Source organism: Hemibagrus wyckioides, linkage group LG22 (genome assembly GCF_019097595.1).
Source record: "Hemibagrus wyckioides isolate EC202008001 linkage group LG22, SWU_Hwy_1.0, whole genome shotgun sequence".
NCBI classification, from domain to species: domain Eukaryota; kingdom Metazoa; phylum Chordata; class Actinopteri; order Siluriformes; family Bagridae; genus Hemibagrus; species Hemibagrus wyckioides.
Genome location: NC_080731.1, coordinates 5,989,571 through 6,012,070, shown reverse-complemented (window position 1 = coordinate 6,012,070; position 22,500 = coordinate 5,989,571). Strand labels below are relative to the sequence as shown.

General features: G+C 41.0%; 1 protein-coding gene across 12 annotated transcripts in view; it reads right to left on the bottom strand.

The window, feature by feature from the left end:
* Positions 1–22,500, bottom strand: part of cacna1ba (calcium channel, voltage-dependent, N type, alpha 1B subunit, a) — a 156,935-nt gene that overhangs the window by 68,032 nt on the left and 66,403 nt on the right. For 4 of the 12 annotated variants that reach the window (XM_058374798.1, XM_058374791.1, XM_058374790.1 and 1 more), the window contains exons 8-20: positions 17,854–17,969; positions 13,432–13,521; positions 12,996–13,079; positions 11,001–11,219; positions 9,040–9,152; positions 8,705–8,817; positions 8,337–8,468; positions 4,245–4,277; positions 3,036–3,108; positions 2,844–2,961; positions 2,668–2,735; positions 1,772–1,878; positions 295–348 (exon numbers count right to left, since the gene is read on the bottom strand). In XM_058374798.1, coding sequence (XP_058230781.1) covers positions 295–348; positions 1,772–1,878; positions 2,668–2,735; positions 2,844–2,961; positions 3,036–3,108; positions 4,245–4,277; positions 8,337–8,468; positions 8,705–8,817; positions 9,040–9,152; positions 11,001–11,219; positions 12,996–13,079; positions 13,432–13,521; positions 17,854–17,969 — 1,320 coding nt within the window. The remainder of the gene's footprint in view (positions 1–294; positions 349–1,771; positions 1,879–2,667; positions 2,736–2,843; positions 2,962–3,035; positions 3,109–4,244; positions 4,278–8,336; positions 8,469–8,704; positions 8,818–9,039; positions 9,153–11,000; positions 11,220–12,995; positions 13,080–13,431; positions 13,522–17,853; positions 17,970–22,500) is intronic. The other 8 variants (XM_058374801.1, XM_058374795.1, XM_058374802.1 and 5 more) reach the window with 3 other exon arrangements.

Below are 22,500 nucleotides of genomic sequence, written 5' to 3'. Positions count from 1 at the left end.
TTGACTGTTCCTGAACTAGAGCATCTGCACCACTCTACTTTAATATCTAACTAAAGCAAACAAAATATCTAATTAATATCATCAAGATGATCTAACCTAGAGCTGTATCAAGATACATGGACAGGAGTAGAAGTATACATTACAGGAGATGTAGCACATTCAGAGGTTCTGATCAGCGTACATTTAAAGTGACTGAAGATGGAAAGATGGTCTCGAAGACAGAGATCGAGCGCAAAGGAAAAAGGAGGATGAGAAATGCAGGAGCAGGAGATATAAGAGAGTAAAGAAACTCACGGAGAATCAGAGCTGGAGTTGGAGGAGCCGTGCGACAGCGCACCTCCATTGAGCCTTATAAAACGGCACAAATCAAAAAAAGAAAACAGAAGGAAAAAATATCGAAGGGGAAAGAAAGAGCGGAGCAGGGCCTGAGCCGGTGGAGGTGGAGGTCACAGACTCGGGCCCTACGCCACAAACGTCAACTGAAGCATGACAGACATTTCAACTGAATGAGAAAAGTAACATAGTATTTAGCAAGACATTTATCCTTCTGTGTTGATTTCAATGAACACATTTTGGTTTGGAATGAAGAGGAAGAGGGAAAATGTCTTGTAAATACGGTATAGAGATAATTCAGAACAGAAATCTAAAATCAGGGGTGGACAAATCAGGAGTGTGTACTAGTTTTTTATTGGACGAGTAGATCTAATGCACACAGAAAAAGAAAATATAATAGCTATGCCTCGTACACCTCAGTGCTGTAACTGTAGCTCACACACTCCCAGACTTTAACACCCGCTCCACTACACACACACACACCTCGGCAAAGGTGTGATCTGTGTGACGATTCTTACACGTTAACGTGTGTGTCAAGGTAACACGTGATTCAAAATGGTGTCAAGCATACCGTCTCGAATTATTTTATTTTTATTTTTTTTTACGTGAAACGTTCCACTACGACTTGCTGAGATTTTCCGTTCTTCTGTATTAATCCACATAAATAAATAAATAAATAAATAAATAAATAAATAAATAAATAAATACTCGAACTAGCATTTTTCCCTAGTCGCTTAGCTTTCCTGGTTAGCAAGTCTAGGCGGCACACTAGAGCTAATATCCCTTTGCCTGGAGAATGAATTTTTGGATTTGTCCACTCCTGTAAACTGATACCAAACCAAGCAAAGAACATTCAAAATGTAAATGTCGCTAATAATGATTCTTAAACTAACGAAAAAAAGGACTACGAAGTTGAGATGAATTTTTTGGGGATCGGAAAACAAACTGGCCATGATGACATGGCAGTTCTTTCAGCGTTTTAAGGTTGTTGTTGTTTTTTTTTCAACCTTAAAGCCCATTAAAGTGTAATAATCTTCTACTATACCAAAGGTGCGGTGGAATGCAATTTTACAGCTGATGTGATAAAGAGGTTGTTTTAGTGGAAATAAAGACTTGAATGTCCTTTACTAGTCTAATGCGCTTCATAATACGCTGTTCATCCCTTTTCCATCATGGCTTATCAATCAAAGCAAATAGTCTGGATTTGATGTGTTGGAGTGATGACAGGACTTACATAAAAATCACTCACTCACTCACTCACTCACACACACACACACTCACACACACTCACACACACACACACATACACACACATTTAAACAGTCCAGACAACAGACACTATTTAAGAATTTAAGACATATGGAATAAAAAACAAACAAACACACATACAGACCAGAGCTGATAGATTTCTGTCTTCAGCCCTGGGTTTGTTACTTACGCTGCGAGAGAGATGCTAGCAGCTGACATGGGGCTGACTTCCTTCACCTCTTTAGCCTTCTGGAGTGCCAGCTTCTTACTGATGGCCTCTTCCTGTTCCTCTTCATCCTGTGATAAAGGAGGGTTTAATGACTCGACGTGTTTTCGGATTCGACAAATCAAATCCCGAGACATCCCGAGGGACCGGTAGTACACGTGCTCCTTCCACGTACTGTAGATACAGTATTAATGTAAAGCAATAAATCCTGGCAGAAAGGTGGAGCTCCATTAGGGTGAGTTACTGAGCGAGATGAGCATCAGTCAACGGTAAACAGCCGACACAGACAGGGTTATGGGGCCAATAAAGGGCAGCGGTCTATGGCGAGGTATGGAGATAGGATCTCTTCGTGTTTAACCCTGACACATGTGAAGGATTCAGGGTGTGTGTGTGTACACCAATCAGGCATAACATTATGACCACAAGCCTAATGTTGTGTGTTAATCCTCCTTTTGCTGCCAAAACAGCCCTGATGCGTCAAGGCATGGACTCCACTAGATCCATGAAGGTGTGCTGTGCTATCTGTTAGCAGCAGATATTTACAGGACCTTTTGATAGATACTAACCACTGCAGACCGGGAACACCCCACAAGAGCTGCAGTTTTGGAGACACTCTGATCCAGTGGTCTAGCCATCACAATTTGGCCCTTGGTCAAACTCGCTCAAATCCTTACGCTTGTCCATTTTTCCTGCTTCTACCACATCAGCTTTGAGGACAAAATGTTCACTTGCTGCCTAATATATCCCACCCACTAACAGGTGCCATGATGAGGAGATCATCAGTCTTATTCACTTCACCTCTCAGTGGTCATAATGTTATGCCTGACAGGTGTACATGTGTGTGAGACGGAATAAACCACCTTCGTGAGTTCCTGTGCATTTGCAAGGTTGTCGACAGCAATAGCCAGGAAGACGTTAAGAAGAGTGTCTGAACAGATATGAGTTAAGGGAATAACACACACACACACACACACACAGAGTACTGATCTTTCATCTTATCATCCCGTTGCTTGTTTGCCAGTCCAGAGTAGGATACAGTTCCCAAACAGTGTGAGGACGATGAAGTACACGGAGGAGAACATGCCACTGCCCACTCCTCCCTGAGATTCGATCCCGTGATACATCACTGCGTTCCAGTCTTCTCCTGTCAGAATCTACAACAGAAACCACGTCTCTGACCAGATCTAAAATGCCGGCAAAACCGAATGCTGTGGATTGAATGTTTTACCTGGAACACCGTCAGAATTGCTGCTGGGAAGGTGTCAAAGTTCGTCGTCGGGGTCTCCTCTTCAAAATTAAACCTAAATTACAGAGAAAAGCATGCATTCAGGTTACGTTTAGTTAGCTTAGGCTATAAAGGTGCATGCTAACATTAGTTAATTTTTGTCATTTCAACCTCAAGTAAGTCTCATTTCAGTTCCGCAAACCAGGAAGCACCAACTGCTCCTTCATGTACCGTAGATTTGACCATTAAACTGACAAATAATAAATAACTCAACACCTTTTTAATGGCCAAGATACTCTTAAAATGGCCTAGCATCATCTCCACCCCTATAAAAATAAACTATAAAAATAAATGAATATGTTATGAATATGTATTATCACATCCTTCCCCCTCACACAGCGCTGGGATCAGCATGCTGTTATCTACACTGTAGGATCACTTAACTCTTTTGAGCTTGACATTAGCACAGATGTTTGATTAAATAATGGACAGACAGACAGGCAGGTAGACAGATAGATAGATAGATAGATAGATAGATAGATAGATAGATAGATAGACAGACAGACAGACAGACAGACAGACAGACAGACAGACAGACAGATAGATAGATAGATAGATAGATAGATAGATAGATAGATAGATAGATAGAAAAGTAGGTAGGTAGACAGATAAGTAAACAGACAGACAGATAGACAGACAGACAGACAGACAGACAGATAGACAGATAGATAGATAGATAGATAGATAGATAGATAGATAGATAGATAGATAGATAGATAGATAGATAGATAGATAGATAGATAGAAAAGTAGGTAGGTAGACAGATAAGTAAACAGACAGACAGATAGACAGACAGACAGACAGACAGACAGACAGACAGATAGACAGATAGATAGATAGATAGATAGATAGATAGATAGATAGATAGATAGATAGATAGATAGATAGATAGATAGATAGATAGATAGATAGATTTTATTTTTATAAAGAAGCCAGGACAAGTTTCCTCTGGACCTTTTCCTGGAGGAGAAATTCAACACTAGATTCAGCACTTTGTACTAGATCCCTTTCTGATAAGTAAGATCTTCTGATCTTCTGAACGCAGCATAAGGATGCTGAGGGATTGAGGATATAAAAATTCTTCCTCAAACATGCCTCCTCCTCCTCCTCCTCCTCAGATAATGATTATAAATGTACATAAAATCTCCTGACCTGTCAGAGGGTTTAGTGAATTCCTGTGTAGTCCTGAGAAGAAAAGCATATTGACATCAGTATTTTGTTCATCTGCTCCGTCTACACTCCTGTCTCTTCTTACAGACACGTTTGACCCCGAGTTCATCAATTTCATAATCGTTTGAAATGGAAAACACAAGAAGCCTTTTCCCACAGTCGCTAGTCTTTGAACTGGAATGATGACGAAAGGTCAGAATTGACCATCCTGTGGCTTTCCTCTGCCTCGACTCAATAACATTTGGGGAAACTATTTGTTTATGCAAGTCGCAGATCGTTATGGCGGATCGTGTCACTGGATGTTTACACGTTTCAGCCGATATTTACCTTGTGGCAAAAGTGCACGCAGGCAGTTCCTCCGTTACACCGCTCTATCAATAATTCATAGCTGAGAGAAATGAAAACCTTGGCTATTTTTTATTCATCCCAATGGAATCCACTCCTGTGTTTGTCACACACACACACACACACACACCACAAACCATCTACAAACCCTGGGAAGAAATCTCTTACAGTCAGAGATGGACTCAATCAGTTTCACAATCTAGAATCTAAAGATCAATTTTTCTAAAATATCACCAGGTTCACTGTGTTCACGGCTCATATCTACATCATCAAACACTCTGTGCTGGTGATTAGTGATCTCAAGTAGACATCAGTGTTTGCTGACGCTGTCAGATCTACGGAAACAGTGGACATTAAAGAGTGGACATTAAAGAGGTAAAAACCACCATATATCCATCAACAAATGTTTCTTTCTCTTGTGGAATTATATTACAAGTCATAGTTAGATGGATGATAATGTTTTTCTAATTGTATTTACATTTTATGTAGTCTTATTCTGCTATTTTATGAAAAAAAAAATTAAATAAATAAAAATAATAAAAATAATAATAATAATTTATTATTAAATAATTGTAATAATAATAACAATTATTATTATTATTATTATTATTAGCATTGTTGTTACTACTACTACTACTACTACTACTATTAATAATAATAATAATAATAATAATAATAATAAATTAATACAAATAATAAGTTTACAATGTGAAAGAAATTTTGACTGACTGACTGAACAAATGACTGACTGACTGACTGACTGACTGAACAAATGACTGACTGACTGACTGAACAAATGACTGACTGAATGACTGAACAAATGACTGACTGAATGACTGACTGACTGACTGAACAAATGACTGACTGACTGAACAAATGACTGACTGACTGACTGACTGACTGAACAAATGACTGACTGAATGACTGACTGACTGACTGAACAAATGACTGACTGACTGACTGAACAAATTACTGACTGACTGACTGACTGACTGAACAAATGACTGACTGAATGACTGACTGAACAAATGACTGAATGACTGACTGAACAAATGACAGACTGACTGACTGAATAAATGACAGACTGACTGAACAAATGACTGACTGACTGACTGACTGAACAAATGACTGAACAAATGACTGACTGACTAAACAAATGACTGACTGACTGACTGAACAAATGACTGACTGAGTGACTGACTGACTGAACAAATGACAGACTGACTGAACAAATGACTGACTGACTGACTGAACAAATGACTGACTGACTGACTGAACAAATGACTGACTGAGTGACTGACTGACTGAACAAATGACAGACTGACTGAACAAATGACTGACTGACTGACTGAACAAATGACTGACTGACTGACTGAACAAATGACTGACTGACTGACTGGCTGAACAAATGACTGACTGACTGAACAACTGACTGACTGACTGACTGGCTGAACAAATGACTGACTGACTGAACAAATGACTGACTGAGTGAGTGACTGACTGACTGACTGAACAAATGACAGACTGACTGAACAAATGACTGACTGACTGACCGAACAAATGACTGACTGAGTGACTGACTGACTGACTGACTGACTGAACAAATGACAGACTGACTGAACAAATGACTGACTGACTGAACAAATGACAGACTGACTGAACAAATGACTGACTGACTGACTGAACAAATGACTGACTGACTGAACAAATGACTGACTGACTAAACAAATGACTGACTGACTGAACAAATGACTGACTGAGTGAGTGACTAAACAAATCACTGACTGACTGACTGAACAAATGACTGACTGACTGACTGACTGGCTGAACAAATGACTGACTGACTGAACAAATGACTGACTGACTAAACAAATGACTGACTGACTGAACAAATGACTGACTGACTGAACAAATGACTGACTGACTGAACAAATGACTGACTGAATGACAGACTGAACAAATGACTGAATGACTGACTGAACAAATGACAGACTGACTGACTGAATAAATGACAGACTGACTGAACAAATGACTGACTGACTGACTGAACAAATGACTGACTGACTGACTGACTGGCTGAACAAATGACTGACTGACTGAACAAATGACTGACTGACTAAACAAATGACTGACTGACTGAACAAATGACTGACTGACTGAACAAATGACTGACTGACTGAACAAATGACTGACTGAATGACAGACTGAACAAATGACTGAATGACTGACTGAACAAATGACAGACTGACTGACTGAATAAATGACAGACTGACTGAACAAATGACTGACTGACTGACTGACTGAACAAATGACTGAACAAATGACTGACTGACTAAACAAATGACTGACTGACTGACTGAACAAATGACTGACTGAGTGACTGACTGACTGAACAAATGACAGACTGACTGAACAAATGACTGACTGACTGACTGAACAAATGACTGACTGACTGACTGAACAAATGACTGAGTGAGTGAGTGAGTGACTGACTGACTGACTGAACAAATGACTGACTGAGTGAGTGACTGAATGACTGACTAAACAAATCACTGAATAACTGACTGACTGAACAAATGACTGACTGACTGACTGGCTGAACAAATGACTGACTGACTGAACAACTGACTGACTGACTGACTGGCTGAACAAATGACTGACTGACTGAACAAATGACTGACTGAGTGAGTGACTGACTGACTGACTGAACAAATGACAGACTGACTGAACAAATGACTGACTGACTAAACAAATGACTGACTGACTGAACAAATGACTGACTGAGTGAGTGACTGAATGACTGACTGAACAAATGACAGACTGACTGAACAAATGACTGACTGAGTGAGTGACTGACTGACTGACTGACTGAACAAATGACAGACTGACTGAACAAATGACTGACTGACTGAACAAATGACTGACTGACTGAACAAATGACTGACTGAGTGACTGAATGACTGACTGAACAAATGACTGACTGACTGACTGGCTGAACAAATGACTGACTGAGTGACTGAATGACTGACTGAACAAATGACTGACTGACTGACTGGCTGAACAAATGACTGACTGACTGAACAAATGACTGACTGACTAAACAAATGACTGACTGACTGAACAAATGACTGACTGACTGAACAAATGACTGACTGACTAAACAAATGACTGACTGGCTGAACAAATGACTGACTGACTGAACAAATGACTGACTGACTAAACAAATGACTGACTGGCTGAACAAATGACTGACTGACTGAACAAATGACTGACTGACTAAACAAATGACTGACTGACTGACCAAATGACTGACTGAGTGAGTGACTGAATGACTGACTAAACAAATCACTGACTAACTGACTGACTGAACAAATGACTGACTGACTGACTGGCTGAACAAATGACTGACTGACTGAACAAATGACTGACTGACTGACTGACTGGCTGAACAAATGACTGACTGACTGAACAAATGACTGACTGAGTGAGTGACTGAATGACTGACTAAACAAATCACTGACTAACTGACTGACTGAACAAATGACTGACTGACTGAGTGACTGAACAAATGACTGACTGAGTGACTGACTGACTAACTGACTGAACAAATGATTGACTGACTGACTGACTGAACAAATGACAGACTGACTGACTGAGTGATGGACTAAGTGAGAGAATGAATGAATGAATGAAATCTAAAATAAAGTATATAAAGTATAAAAAACTCACTGTCCCCCAAAGAGCTGCATTCCGAGCAGAGCGAACACCACAATGAAGAGGAACAGGAGGAACAACAGGCTGATGATGGACTTCATAGAGTTCAGCAGAGACACCACCAGGTTCCTCAAAGAGTTCCAATACCTAAACACACACACACACACACGGACAAATACATCACACCCAAAAAGCTTTCAGAGAATCAATACAGCCAGCATGCATCCGAAATAACTTTGTTTCCGAAAGGGAATGCGTCTGGGAAGGAGTCTCAGAAAACACAATAAATCTGCAGTGGATTATAATATGGAGGCAGCACTTTGGAAAAAGGACATCCGCTCTGAAATATGATACCGGCATCAGGGATATTTCTCTTTTCTCACTTTGTAACCTTGAAGATCCTCAGCAGCCGCAGAGCTCGTAACACGCTGATGCCGAAAGATGCCCCGGGTTTAACAGCCGCCCACACCACCTCGAAAATACTCCCTACAATCACCTGGACATAACAGAGACAGAATGGACAAACATCATACTTCACTCCTGAGATTTCTGCCTTTTCTTCTTCTTCTTTTTTTTTCATACTCGGATACCCGTGCAACAACAAATCCCTGAACGCCCATCTGTAATATATTGCGTGGTGCTTTATCACTACTCAAGGCAGTGTATGTTATTTCAGAACCAATTCATCACAGTCGTTTTGCGGCGAGGAGAAACTCACGCCAAAGTCGAAACAGTTGAAGGAAGAGTGGAAGTAGCTCCGGGGGCCGAGGCCGTACATCTTCAGACTCATCTCAATCAAAAACAGGCCCAAGAATACAAACTCCGCCAGATCTGAAATAATAGACAGATCATTTCATACATCTCAAATGCAGTGTGAAACAAATAAAAAAATAATACACAAATCCATCCATCCATCCATCCATCTATCTATCTAGATTCAGATTTCCCTGGAGGAGAAACTGATTTTCTTATTTACAGTATATATCAGAAGTTAGAGATCACTTGGAAATTTCCTTGTACACCGAGTTCTTACCATCAAGAGAAAGAAAGTTCTTTAATTCTGGTCATTTTACGCCTGTAAACAAACCCACAACTCCTGATGCTCCAGATACTAAACTAACCTAAAGGATTGCTGATAAAGGGCTTCTGTGTGACAATGTAGATCTTTCTTTAAAAACCGTCTGATTAATTTAATGTTTTTTGAAATGGCGTGATCTCAAACTTTTGAACAGTAAAAGTTAATGTTGATATCAATCCAATTTCTGCTCTCTGAGATACCCCGAGTGCTTGTTCATCTAAAAAACATCTAAAATGTGAAGGTGTTTATCTTCAACCACTAAAATTCTGTGTAAGGTTATCCGACAGAGGGGAAAAAACACACACATCTCACACTGAAAGCCAACAGAGACCTGAACTGATGGAAAATGTCGAATTTTCCATTCCAGCTACAGTATGAAGGGTTAATATAAATCATAGACTTATTATACACTTTAAAATCTTCTTATAGACAGAAATTAGCATGTGTTGTTTCATATCTTCGTGAATCAGGACTATAGTGTCGTACGTTTCAAAGAATTTTCCTTCTCTGGTTCCTTTTTTATAACCCCACGCTATCTTTTGTGGTATAATTTCAGTAGCCATGTCTCCGAAAAACAGAAAATCAGGCATCAGTGTTGCTAAAAGTTAAGTTGTGAGATCAACCATCGAGTTGAAACAGATTAATTCGTTTTACATTATTTCCTATGGGGAAAAATAATTCAGTTTTCGACCAAATCGGTATTCGAACAGACTTTTGGAACGAATTAAGGTTGAACGCCGAGGTACCACTGTATATTACTGCTATCACGATGCGTAACACACTTACACACTATCTGCCATCTTGTGCATGCATGAGCTCACAGATAATTTACTAGTGTCGCTTATTGACAAGAGAGAGAGAGAGAGAGAGAGAGAGAGACTATATCACCCACTTCGAGAGCATAGGCCAATTTAACACTCATGGCCGATATTTTTCTTCGTTATCACACGTCTGTGTCGAATACTGTACTTTAAGATGTTACACAGTAAGAAGATATTATCTCAAATGTACCTCTCTATCTCAATACGATATAAATACACTGGAAAAACTCGCCCATCTTTTGCTTTCTGCTTTCGGATCCTCTCAGTTGAGCTCCTCAGCCCTGCACAGTCCACCAACCCACACATCTTTCCTGACATATCTGTTCTAACGCTGCCAGATTTCACACACCGCCTTCTTCAGATCAGGTCTGGAGACTGAGAGGGTCACGAAAAAAAACCCAAAAAACTTCTTTTGAAACTATTTTGCTGTTGATTTTGGCGTAGGTCTTGTTACATCCAGGATAACACCCACAATGCATTTTTAACTGATTAGAATTCTATTTTATCTGAATAAAAGCTTTAAAAGAGAGGTATAATTTCTTTAGCAGAAAAATTAATGCCTGTAGGTATATTTTTGTATTTTATTCACACTACGCTAGGATGAGACTAGCACAAATGAAATTCATAATATCAAGAGCCCCTGACACGGTAGCGCTCTCAACTCTTTCCACTCACTTTTCCACGGGTTATTAGGTTAGTAAGTGCTATTAACACGAGTCCACACTGAAAGACTGTTTTTATAATCCGCTGGAGGATGTATTGAGGGCAATGGGTACTTACAGAGAGCGTAGGTGAGCCATTCGGGCTGGTCGTAGTGCACTATAGCCACACACAGCGTGTTCAGCCCCACCAGACACAGCACCGTCCAGTAGAAGCCCTGAGACTTCACCATGCGCCGGATGAAAAAGCGCACTCGCTTTTCTTTCCTGCGCAAATACGACGAGCTCTCGTTCTTGCTGCTCTTCACGCTGGCCCGAGCGAAAGGAGAACCCTGGGGAGCTGAGTATAGAGAGAGGGAGGAGAATGGAAAAGGTTCAAGTCACTGCTTGAGAGACTGAGGAAGAATTTAAGAGAGATAACTAAGAAAACTTTGATGATGGTGATCGAGGCACGGGAATTGTATTAATATGAAAATTGTATATGAAATGCTCCGCCCCCATGCTCCAATAAACTAATGCCTAAAGCAATTTGCATACTGGAACATGATTGGCTCTTATATTTTATGACATCACATTCCCCTAAAGCATTTAAGCATAAACCATCTAAAAGAGAGAATTAAATGATGTTTTATTTCTAAAGCACAGTAAACACTAGACTTTGCAGCTTTACAAAAATCTGAACACAGAATAATACAAATACTAATTTCCCAATATATGACTAAACATCTGGAAATTGGGTTACAATGATGCAACTCTAATAAATGCGGGCGGAGCTCCTGTCCCGACTCGGTGTCTGCCTCCCAGATCTCTGCGCTATATTAAACCCTCAGTAACTCAAATTAAACTCAAATGTCAAGGCCGGGTGTGAAAAAAGAGACAGAAGTGAAAAATCGGCCCATTAGCATCTCATAATTCGCCCTGGGAGAGACGAGGAATAATCATTTCAAGAGCTATTTTAATCTGGAAATCTGACACAGGAGGAGCCTCCGACGCTGGCTAGCCCCTCCATCTCACACCTCCACACACCTCATCTTTCCTTACTCTCCTCCCACTCACACAACCTTAAGCAAATGGATGCAAAAGTTGACATTAGATTGATATAATTGATATAAACACTACACTCAGGTACTTCTTCATGTGACAATAATCATGTAACGATTTATCATCTCACTGCTCCGGTGTCAAGCAGAAGATGACGGGTTTCCCCTCGAGCCTGGTTCCTCTTGAGGTTTATGCCTCATGTCGTGTTTAGAGGATTCTCCTAGCCGTTGTTGAGCCAATTCTGGGTTCAGTTTTATCTGCATAGCACTTTTAACAATGGCACTTAGAGAAATATAGAAATACAGGATATGAATTATAAATTTTAAATTTATCCCTAATGAGCAAGCCGGAGACGACGAGCGGTGGTGAGGAAAAATTCCCTGAGGAACCTTGAGAGGAACCAGACTTAGACAGGAACCTCATCCTCATCTTTTTGACACCTGTCCATGAGATCATCAATCATTTCCTTTCTATAACTGTGTGCTAAGAGTCCAAATTTTTATCCAGAAGATTCATGAAGTCGGTCTTGTTGAAGTTATCAACCTTTCACTAATGGAGACCTAAGCACTAAACTCTTGCCAATCACAGTCCAAAGCCATCACCATGTTTTGTTTTGTTTTTTAGTGGTACCACCCACAGCAATCCCGTGTATCTCCAGGTGGACACATCGTCATCAGCAGTGACCAGACCTCCAAGGACACCATCCAGAAGCAGGGTATCAGGATTGATCTGGGTTCTTGACCATCTAGATATTTCTAGATGGTTTATGCAAAACTGCCTGGACCTCTACTGCAGCCACTATAGCTGCCTGAAATCATAAACAGCACTGTTACCGTATATAAAGTCATCAATATGCTGGAGCAACAGGCGTTTTTATTTTTGGACCTAATTTACAAACTCAGTGAAGGATGTTGGAGCTATCATGGGAATGGACATGTTTGTTAAAAGGCCTTGTTGAATGCTTTTATTATATTAATTTGTTCCTGTCAGTGATATTGGTTCCTCAGGATCCCATTCCTGGTAAAAAAAAAACACCTCCAGATACATTATCATAGAGTCCAGGCCTGACGCTTACCGACTGACGAGATATCTGTGAAATGATCCTCCCCTTCTTCGGCGTTGATCAGGTCGTTCTTGCTCTTCTTGGATCGTTTCAGAACTGAAACACATGTGAAAAGGAGGAATGCCAGGATGAGAAATATCTTGGATGAGTCAAAACATCTGAGAGCCGGAAAAACAGACCGAGTGTGAGAACCCAAATACAAAACATAAGCCACATCATGACATCACGTTGAAAGCAGAAAGCACAGGAATGCAGCTGGACAGATTCATCCAGCAAGAGCTGAGTCATTAAACTGAGGGCACTTCAGCAAGACGGTTGATTAGTAATGGAATAGTTAAAGCACACACACACCAGCTGTTCTGTGATAATAAATAAGCAGGATTTAGTGTGATATTTAGGCAGGACAAGCAGGTCAGCAATTCATAACGCAACAGCAATCGATTCCAACCTGGGTTGTTGCATTTCCTCTTGTACCAGGCACCGTCCAGTGGAGACTTCTCCTCTGCATTCTTGTCCTCCTCGGCGAGCATGACTTCCTCTAAACAAGGAGAACAGAGAGCATTAACATGCAGGAAACGGCATATGGGTTATGACAGGCATGTCACCGAGTGCGAATCTTTTTCCACCCAGTTGAGCAGACCTGTCGCTGTCAGGTGAGATCTTAAAAACATAGCACTTCTATTACATCCTCCAGATCTGGGCCAGGAGCCTGCGCATGGGCTGTCACTTTAATCTGAAAATGGCAGGTGTTTAAACACTGAGGGGAAGGACATCGTTATTCTTTAAGAAAGAGCAGGCTGATAAATCTCCGGTGAAAAGGTGAAGTGGCTCAATGGGAAGCAGGCACATTTAAGGGTTTTTATAGAATTATACGCTTTTGGGGGGGGTTCTGCAGCAATTCTTTGTATATTTAAAAAATTCTTCTTAAAGGGACGGCGCTCAGAAAAAGAAACTCTGTGCTGAAAAACCTAAAAATAAAACATATTGGTTTATTTGTCTAGCAAACTAAAAACCTTTAAGGGTGCTGGATGAAGTTTTCTTTCACCCAGAGTGTAATTTTGGTGGAACAAAAATGAATATCATGTCCTTTATCTAAATGAAATATTAAATATTTGTTCTATCCTGTATTTATCATTTAGTTTAATGATAGAGAGAGAGAGAGAGAGAGAGAGAGATGGAGAGAGAGAGAGAGAGAGAGAGAGAGAGATGGAGAGAGAGGGAGAAAGAGGGAGAAAGAGAGAAGGAAGAAAGCGAGAGAGAGCAAGAGAGAGAGAGAGAGAGAGATATGGAGAGAGTGGGAGAAAGAGGGAGAAAGAGAGAAGGAAGAAAGTGAGAGAGAGAGAGAGAGAGAGAAGGAAAAGGGAAAAGGAGAGAGAAAGAGGGAGAGAGAGAGAGAGAGAGATATGGAGAGAAGGAAGAAAGCGAGAGAGAGAGAGAGAGAGAGAGAGAGAAGGAAAAGGGAAAAGGAGAGAGAAAGAGGGAGAGAGAGAGAGGGAGAGAGAGAGAGATTTGGAAAAAAAATCTCTCTCTCTCTCTTTCCTTCTCTCTTTCCCTCTTTTTTCCAAGGTGACCTGATGAAGAGAGTTCAAGAACTCTGTCTATTAGGAAAACTGTTGTACTTTTAAAGGAACAAACTGGAGAGGTATCAAGTGAAATTTTTTCTTAAAGAGTTTGTGCCAAAAAAGTTCTAAAGAAACATGTCCATCCATCCATCCATATATAACACTTGTTTCAATTTTGGACTGAAAGTGGTCCAGCTGTAACTTCTGTTTCCATCCTGCTTGAGATACAACCTCATCAGGTTTGAGCTGCGGCTGTGTTCTGGCAGCCAGATATAGACTAATTCATCACCGTTATTTCATGGCAGTATACACGCCAGAAGTAAAGAGGTGAGTGGGGGACAGCGGCAAACCATCACTCACTTACTGTCTGGCTGAATTTGGATTCTTGGGAAAACTCAAGTCTGTCACTAAAATATACAGATTACACAACTACATCACCTTGACATCAAGCTATCTGCAATAATGTGTTTAATTACAGTATGCAGTTCACTGAAATGCTTCCTTCTTGAAAAGCTCTAAGCTCTAACTACCCTGACAAGAGGAGACTGGCGAATTACTCCTCCAAGACAATTACATCTCCACAGAGCAGGATGAGCAGGACCGGTGGGCTGCTGGACGACGATGACAAGCTCCATGCTGAGACGTGGCTAATTAGCTCTTAGACAGATATTTTTCAGGAATCGCTTGTATACATGGCCTTCACAACATCACGTCAACAAATCTGCTTCTTTCTCAACAAATTGCTGCTTAACCCTTTGTCCCAGTTTCATTCTGTCGGAGGAATTGAAATTGACATATGGGACGTTTTCAATCAGTATAAAGAAATGAATGATTTTCTGGCTGTGAGTCTGATATAAAATGTTGGCTTTCAGTGTGTTTTTCCCTCTGTTAAATAACCTTACACAGAATTTTAGTGGTTGAAGATGTTCTTCATTCGGCCACAGAGGTTCACATATTCTGATTTGGCGCAGGTCTTATGCCGGATACCCTTCCTGACACAAACCTCCCAGTTTATCTGGGCTTGGGATCATCACCGAGAGCTAACTCTTCAGTGGCAGGGTTAGCTCCCTACCCGGGATCCTGCCCCTGGACCACCGGGAGGCTTTAGTGGTTGAAGATAAACACCTTCAAATTTTAGATGTTTATGAACAAGCACTTGGGGTGTCTCCGAGAGCAGAAATGGGTTTGATTTCACCATTTACTTTGAAGGTAGAAACATTCATGTGTTTTATATTTCACTTTACTATGAAAATTTTGCCCCTAGGCTAGTTAAAAACAGAAATGCTTACAGAGCTGAGTGTCACTTTTATATGAGCAACAATTCAATACCTGAACATGGACACAACAAAACAGGAGCAAATTCTAGCAACTGGAAAAAAAGATTCACAAAATGACACAACGACTTGAGTGTCTCACAACTTGGAAACCCAGAACCTCTCAAGAAAAGAAAAAAGACCTGTGCCTTTATAATAGGTAGGAAACTTCTCTCCTGTCAGAATTAAATTGTTTTTACTAACAGCTCAGTAGGAACTACAATTACTTTCGTAAATTCTTTTGTAGACCTTGCCAGCTAGTGACAAGACAAAAAATTGTTTGGTCTGACGGCAACCAGCTGCCAAACACAGGCTAAGCATTACCAGCTTTTCTTCATTACTTGGCTGAATGTTTGAAATTACTGTTGTGTTCGTTCATTCTTCAAGCGCTTTATCCTAGATCCAGAGCTTAGCCCAGGAAAAACTCTGAAATGAACATCATTTCATCACATTCACACACAAGGGCAATTTAGAATAGTCAATCCAAATACTGGCATGTTTAAGGGAGGTTAGAGGAAACTGTAGAACCCAGAGGAAACCTAGATGGAACACATGAACCCAAGCTCAGGGTCAAACCAGGATCTATAGAGTTGGAGCTGTTAACATTATCCACTTTACCACCACGTGAATCATCTGTTCGATTATACAGTAATTCGTTCTGGAGACGAGTTTCAGGCGAAAATTATTATTGTGAAACGTATTTTCCTATAAGAAATAATGTAAATGCCGATAATCCGTTCCAGCCCCCCAAAAATATGACCAATACGAAGCGTATGTAAACTGTATGGCTGCTTACAAAGAACTGACCCAAGCCGAGCATTCCATGTCAGTGGTCCTCACAGGACGTCGTGCCACCAAGCTTGGGGCTAAAAACAGAACAGACCACCCACGCCACCGATCTGTCGACAACAAAAACAACCGAAAATTCACCTAGCTTTAGAACACATGCCAAAGGCAACGTTGGTATCGTGGGTTGATTCTTTCAAAACAGCTTTCACTGACTGAAATGCTCCGCTTGACTTTCCACTGACGCAAACAAGTTTTGAGCAGCTTCCAGCCGTACGTAAAACTTAGCCGCCATTTGGTTCGGTGCGTTCATATGCCGAAAAAGCTATGTATGGCGATGCGAATTTCTTGCAAAATTTCAATTCTCAAGGCTGAAATTCGTAAGTGAGGGCATTCGAATGCCGCGCTTCCATTGTAAATATAACTTGTGATCGAATCTGTTGTAATCCTGATGATGCCACAGCAAGAAGCTCCGTCACCAGAAGCCATGGCAGCAGCATGGCCGTGCTCTCAGGATGGGTGGGATCTTATTACTCGTAATCTCCTATCAATCACAGGGATAATAGCAAATCCTAGGCATCTATGAGCTCAAGTATGTGGAAGTGGGCAGATAGCGCTTTCCTTGGAGCATGTTGCACTGCACTATGAAGCGGCATGAGAAGGATTCACCCTCTATGCTTGAGAGCAGCCTTCCCCAGTGCAGGATTGTTCCATCTGGCAACCATCAGGATTAACTGTACTCACTCAGCGGTGAGAAAATTAGCAGGAAGAGATAAGAGAATGACGAAGGGGAAAAAGGAAAGCAGTGAGACAGCATATTTCACTAAAACAGCACAAACATATGCTACTTTCAAGGCAGGATTACTAGATCGTTGGCATTTCTGACAGTTCTTCAGTCGTGATGTGTCGATTTGGTGGAACCTAGCTTGTGCATTAGCATAGACGTAAAGTTTCTGAAGACTTGAAGAATATTTTTAATGGCTTGTTTTGCTGATCTCTAGATGCAGTAAAAGGCTTCATGCCTATATGCTAAGTTAGCTCAACTATCATCTTTACTCATCAGCTAGCTTATGCGCAGCACCCATATTTTCCAGTTGCCTAGCAACAGTGTTATGCCATATTAAATGCTTGAATGATGAGCTTTGTAGTGTACAGGAGTGCGAGCTTTCTCTGCCAAGTGTACACACACACACACACACACACACACACCTGCTTTACAAATCCACTCCAGGTAGCCAGTGAGTTCTCGCTCAATCTGCTGCTGTCTGCGTAGCTTTAGGAACTCCTGCCTCTTTTCCACACGTTCTCGCTCCTTAGCAAACTCTCTGTGGAGAAACACACACACACACACTTAGAAACACAGAATTATCAAGGGAAAAATATTACCATGTAGCATATGTGTGTGTGTGTGAGAGAGAGAGAGAGAGATGTATTATACATAGTATGGTGAGTCACCATAACCCAAAGGTAACTGCTGCCAGGATAAGTTTGTATATTAACAATAAGGCGGTAAGGTATAAACACACACACACACACACACAATAATGTAATAAACAGCATCTTGCATTACGACTCTGCAGTCATATTATAACACGATAAAATCCAACCTAAAGCCTTCAGCTGAGTAGTTTATAATTACAAACTTTTTTTTTCTTTTGTTCCCTAGTGGTCCAGGCTTCACTAACACTTAAAACAACACCTCAAACAAAGACTTTACACATTTACAGCTTTTTGGCAGACACCCTTATCCAGAGTAGCTTACATTTATCTCATTTATATAACTGAGTGGTTGCAGGTTAAGGGCCCAGCAGTGGCAGCTTGGTGGACCTGGGATTCAAACTCACAACCTTCTGATCAATAATCCAATTCCTTAAGCACGGAGCTACCACCTATTCCACCTACTTTACTAACCAGACCAGAGACTGTAAATAAAATGAAAAATCTATGTGTTAAATCTCTTAAATAACGTCTCAGGCATTGTAAGATCAAGAAGAACTGAAGCCTTTATTATCACCACAGTGGAATTCTTTTCTTTGTGATCTGCTCATCATGGCACCTGTTAGTGGGTGGGATATATTAGGCAGCAAGTGAACATTATGTCCTCAAAGTTGATGTGTTAGAAGCAGGAAAAATGGACAAGTGTAAGGATTTGAGCGAGCTTGACAAAGAAAAAAAAATTGTGATGGCTAGACCACTGGATCAGAGCATCTCCAAAACTGCAGCTCTTGTGGGGTGTTCCCGGTCTGCAGTGGTCAGTATCTATCAAAAGGGGTCCAAGGAAGGAACAGCGGTGAACAGGGTGACAGGGTCATGGGCGGCCAAGGCTCATTGATGCACGTGGGGAGAGAAGGCTGGCCCGTGTGATCCGATCCAACAGACGAGCTACTGTTGCTCAAATTGCTGAAGAAGTTAATGCTGGTTCTGATAGAAAGGTGTCCGAATACACAGTGCAGGACAGGTCAGGGCTGTTTTGGCAGCTAAAGCGGGACCGACACAATATTAGGCAGGTGGTCATAATGTTATGCCTGATCTGTGTGTAATACATACATGGCTTGAAGGTAGCTCAAGTGGTTAAGGCTTTGGGTTGTAGAGCAGGGTTCAAGCCCCAGCACCATCAAGCTGCCACCGTTCCAGCTGCTCCAGGGGCACTGCTTCATGGCTGACCCTGTGCTCTGACCCCAACCCTCCAAAGAATCGGATATGCGAATAAAGAATTTCACTGTGCAGTAACGTATATGTGACGAATTACAGTAAAATAAATAATTATTATGAATTGTTTGATTCAGTCTGCTGAACTACTTTACCAGGTCCGCATCAATACCACGGTTCTACAATAAAGGTTAAAAAGAAAATCTTCAAGATTGAAGATTTTCAACAAACTGTCTTTTTAAAGTGCATCAGCTGAGTGTTTGCGTTTACAGTGTCAGCGCTTATGACATAGAGAGATAGTGAAAGATGGGGAATAAACATTCTGCCATCTGTTATCACAGCCATTAATGCATGATGGCATATTGCTGCTGACAGCCAGGTGTGTATGTGAACCGTGGTGGAGCCGCAGGTGATTAAAAAACAAAAGTGAAGAGCCTGACCAAAAAAGAAAAAGAAAAAATCCTGAAGGAGGCGATGCAGGAGAGAGGAGAAGGAGAGAAAGCCTGATGGAGTTATTGAGCTGGAGAACATGTTATTTATCTTTCCCTCCACCCACACAGAGAGCTTCCCCCAGTTTCCATTAGCTCTAACCACAAGCTTGGAGAGAGAGAAAAAAGAGAGAGAGAGGAGAGAAAGAAAGATAAGTAGGAGGCAGGGTGAAGGAGAGAGAGAGAGGGAGAGAGAGAGAGAGCTAAAGAGTGGGAGGAAGAAGAACCATGAAGAAAACATGGAACAGGGCAGAAGGACTTCCCCCTGCTTGAGCTATCTGCCCCCACAGCAGAAGTGGGAGTGTGGCACGAAGAGTCTCTGCACGTATGTGTGGGCTGCCTAGAAGGAATCCCTGTCACTGACATCTCAGCTGAATATAGACACACACACACACACACACACACACACTAATAAGATGGCTTCAATCCGAAATACCCACACTGCCAATCAAAAGTTTTCTCAACACATGGGGGTTTTGTGATTTTGAACAAAGATGCAGTTTAGTAAGTAAAGAACAAAACCTTGTACTTTCTAGTTACATGTTGTAGAAACAAGAAATAACACAGTTCCTGTTTTCACTGATGTTTTATCTCTCTCTCTCTCTCTCTCTCTCTCTTCCAATAATTTGTCACGTGATTATAGAAATCAGAAAGCTCAATACTCCGTGTCCTATTGACTTCGACGTTCCCCGTGACGGCTTTACACACGGAAACCGCCTTCCACACGTCCGTTTACGATAACTGCCACTATAAAAACAATAAATTAGCACAAACACGTTATTGTGGAAAAAATCATCAGCACCTTCTGACCAGTCGGAGCTGAGAATTTCACGGCACTGTGGTATAAAAGCTTCCTAGTGGACGACTCGGTGGACAAAAAGTGGTGGGAACACACCCTCAGTAGCCACAGTGTAAAGTGGGGCTAGGTTTCCAAAAAGATTTACACCTTTTCTCGTTGGAAAATGAACGGCTACACAGTGTAATGACTTTGTATATTGGCGTCTCTGTAGTTTTTTAATCCTCAAGGGATTTGAGGAAACGTCCTACAGGCTCACTGCACATTTATTAACAAAAAAAAAAAACAACCTGATACTGGACTAAATAAAACAGTGTAAAGTGTAAATTTTGCCATGTCAGATTGCAGATCCTGAGTTCCACTGTGCTAATTAATCAAATTAAATTTGATCGATCTGCTGGATGCTAACACATGTGCATGACGATATAAATCATATCAAATAATATATCAGAAATACAGCTCAGTCGCACGAGAGCAAATCGGCGCTGTGTATCGTGACGATGCCTGAATAAACACATAAAGACGTCGGCAGTTCAAACAGCGTGACAAAACACAGGTGATATTGGAAATGATCGCGTTTAATCCCTTTTCTGTCATCTTCCTCTTATAACGTTATCTCTCTTTACTCTGCATGTGGCTGTAAATTTGTCGGTATCATTGTGCACAGCTGTACTGTACAGCTGCCATTACATGCAGATATAAACACACACACACACACACACATTGAGGCACAAAAGGAGTCACACCCCAGTCGCCATGGCAACCAGGAGAGCCTACGAGTGTGTAACAGAAGATTAAAGGGAAAAGGAAATAGAGTAAAAGACAAAACGCGATACAGGAGACTGGACACGAGGCTGTGTGTTATGTCTGTGACTTCAGGCGAAAAAATAAACATCTTCTCCTCAGATTAAATTCGGCTCCTTAAATTCGGGGTTTGTCGAATTCCATACCGGAACTGCGTGATAACGTGTTCTTCTGGTAACAGAAAAATCTGTAAGAAAATGGTGTCAGACAAACAGAAAGCCCTGGGTGTATTCGTAGCAGTGTTAAGCCTGGATACAAGATGATTGGAAAGGCAACGATAAAGAATGCTTGGGATAATAAAGCTATTTTTTTTCTGTTTGTTAGCATACAAGGCTGTAAGAGAGCCAGTAATCTTTTATAAATATAATTATTTTAAATGTAATTAACACTGGACTCCTGAGTGGCTTGTCACTAGACCAGGGGTCTGCAATCCGTGGTCCCTCTGCAGTGGCTCCCTGTAGCTTTGATAAGAAATATGGGAATAAATGAAGGCTATTTTATTTATTTTTTTCCCGAATGGAATACCTCTTATTTTCCAGATCGATGTGGTCTTGTAATATTAAAATAAAAAGTCTTTTAATATTCCGTCTCTCAAAATATTCGCCACATGCTACAGGCTTAACCGGTCCCCGCATGCCAGGTGAATAATTTCGATTTTTTGACTCCTGGTAAGCTGGTAAACTATGGATGAATCCCCCCAAAAAATAGAAAAGTCTCGAAAGAAAATAGAACGTTTAATGCTTTACGGACGGATTCATTTGCCTTCGCTGCTAACGATGCTGGCTTACCTGTATGTTTAATATGTGGTGAGAAATTAGCAAAAAATCGAATGTAGAAAGACATTTCCAGAACAAACACACAGCGTTTGCTGAAAAGTACGAAGCTGGAAATGAACAAAAAAGAGCAAAATGCATATAAAACGTTAGCAAATAGGAAACAGGTTTTGTGACGTTTATTCGGTGAGAAAGGGGCAAAAATGGATGTCCAAATTGGATGTCGAGGGGGCTCCCTTAGACTAGACGATTGTTTGTATTTCTCAGCTCATTTATCAGGAAGAGGGTAAAGAGTGTAGATAGCGCTTTCCTTTCGAGAGTCTGTTTGCAGCTTGTGCATCGTTTT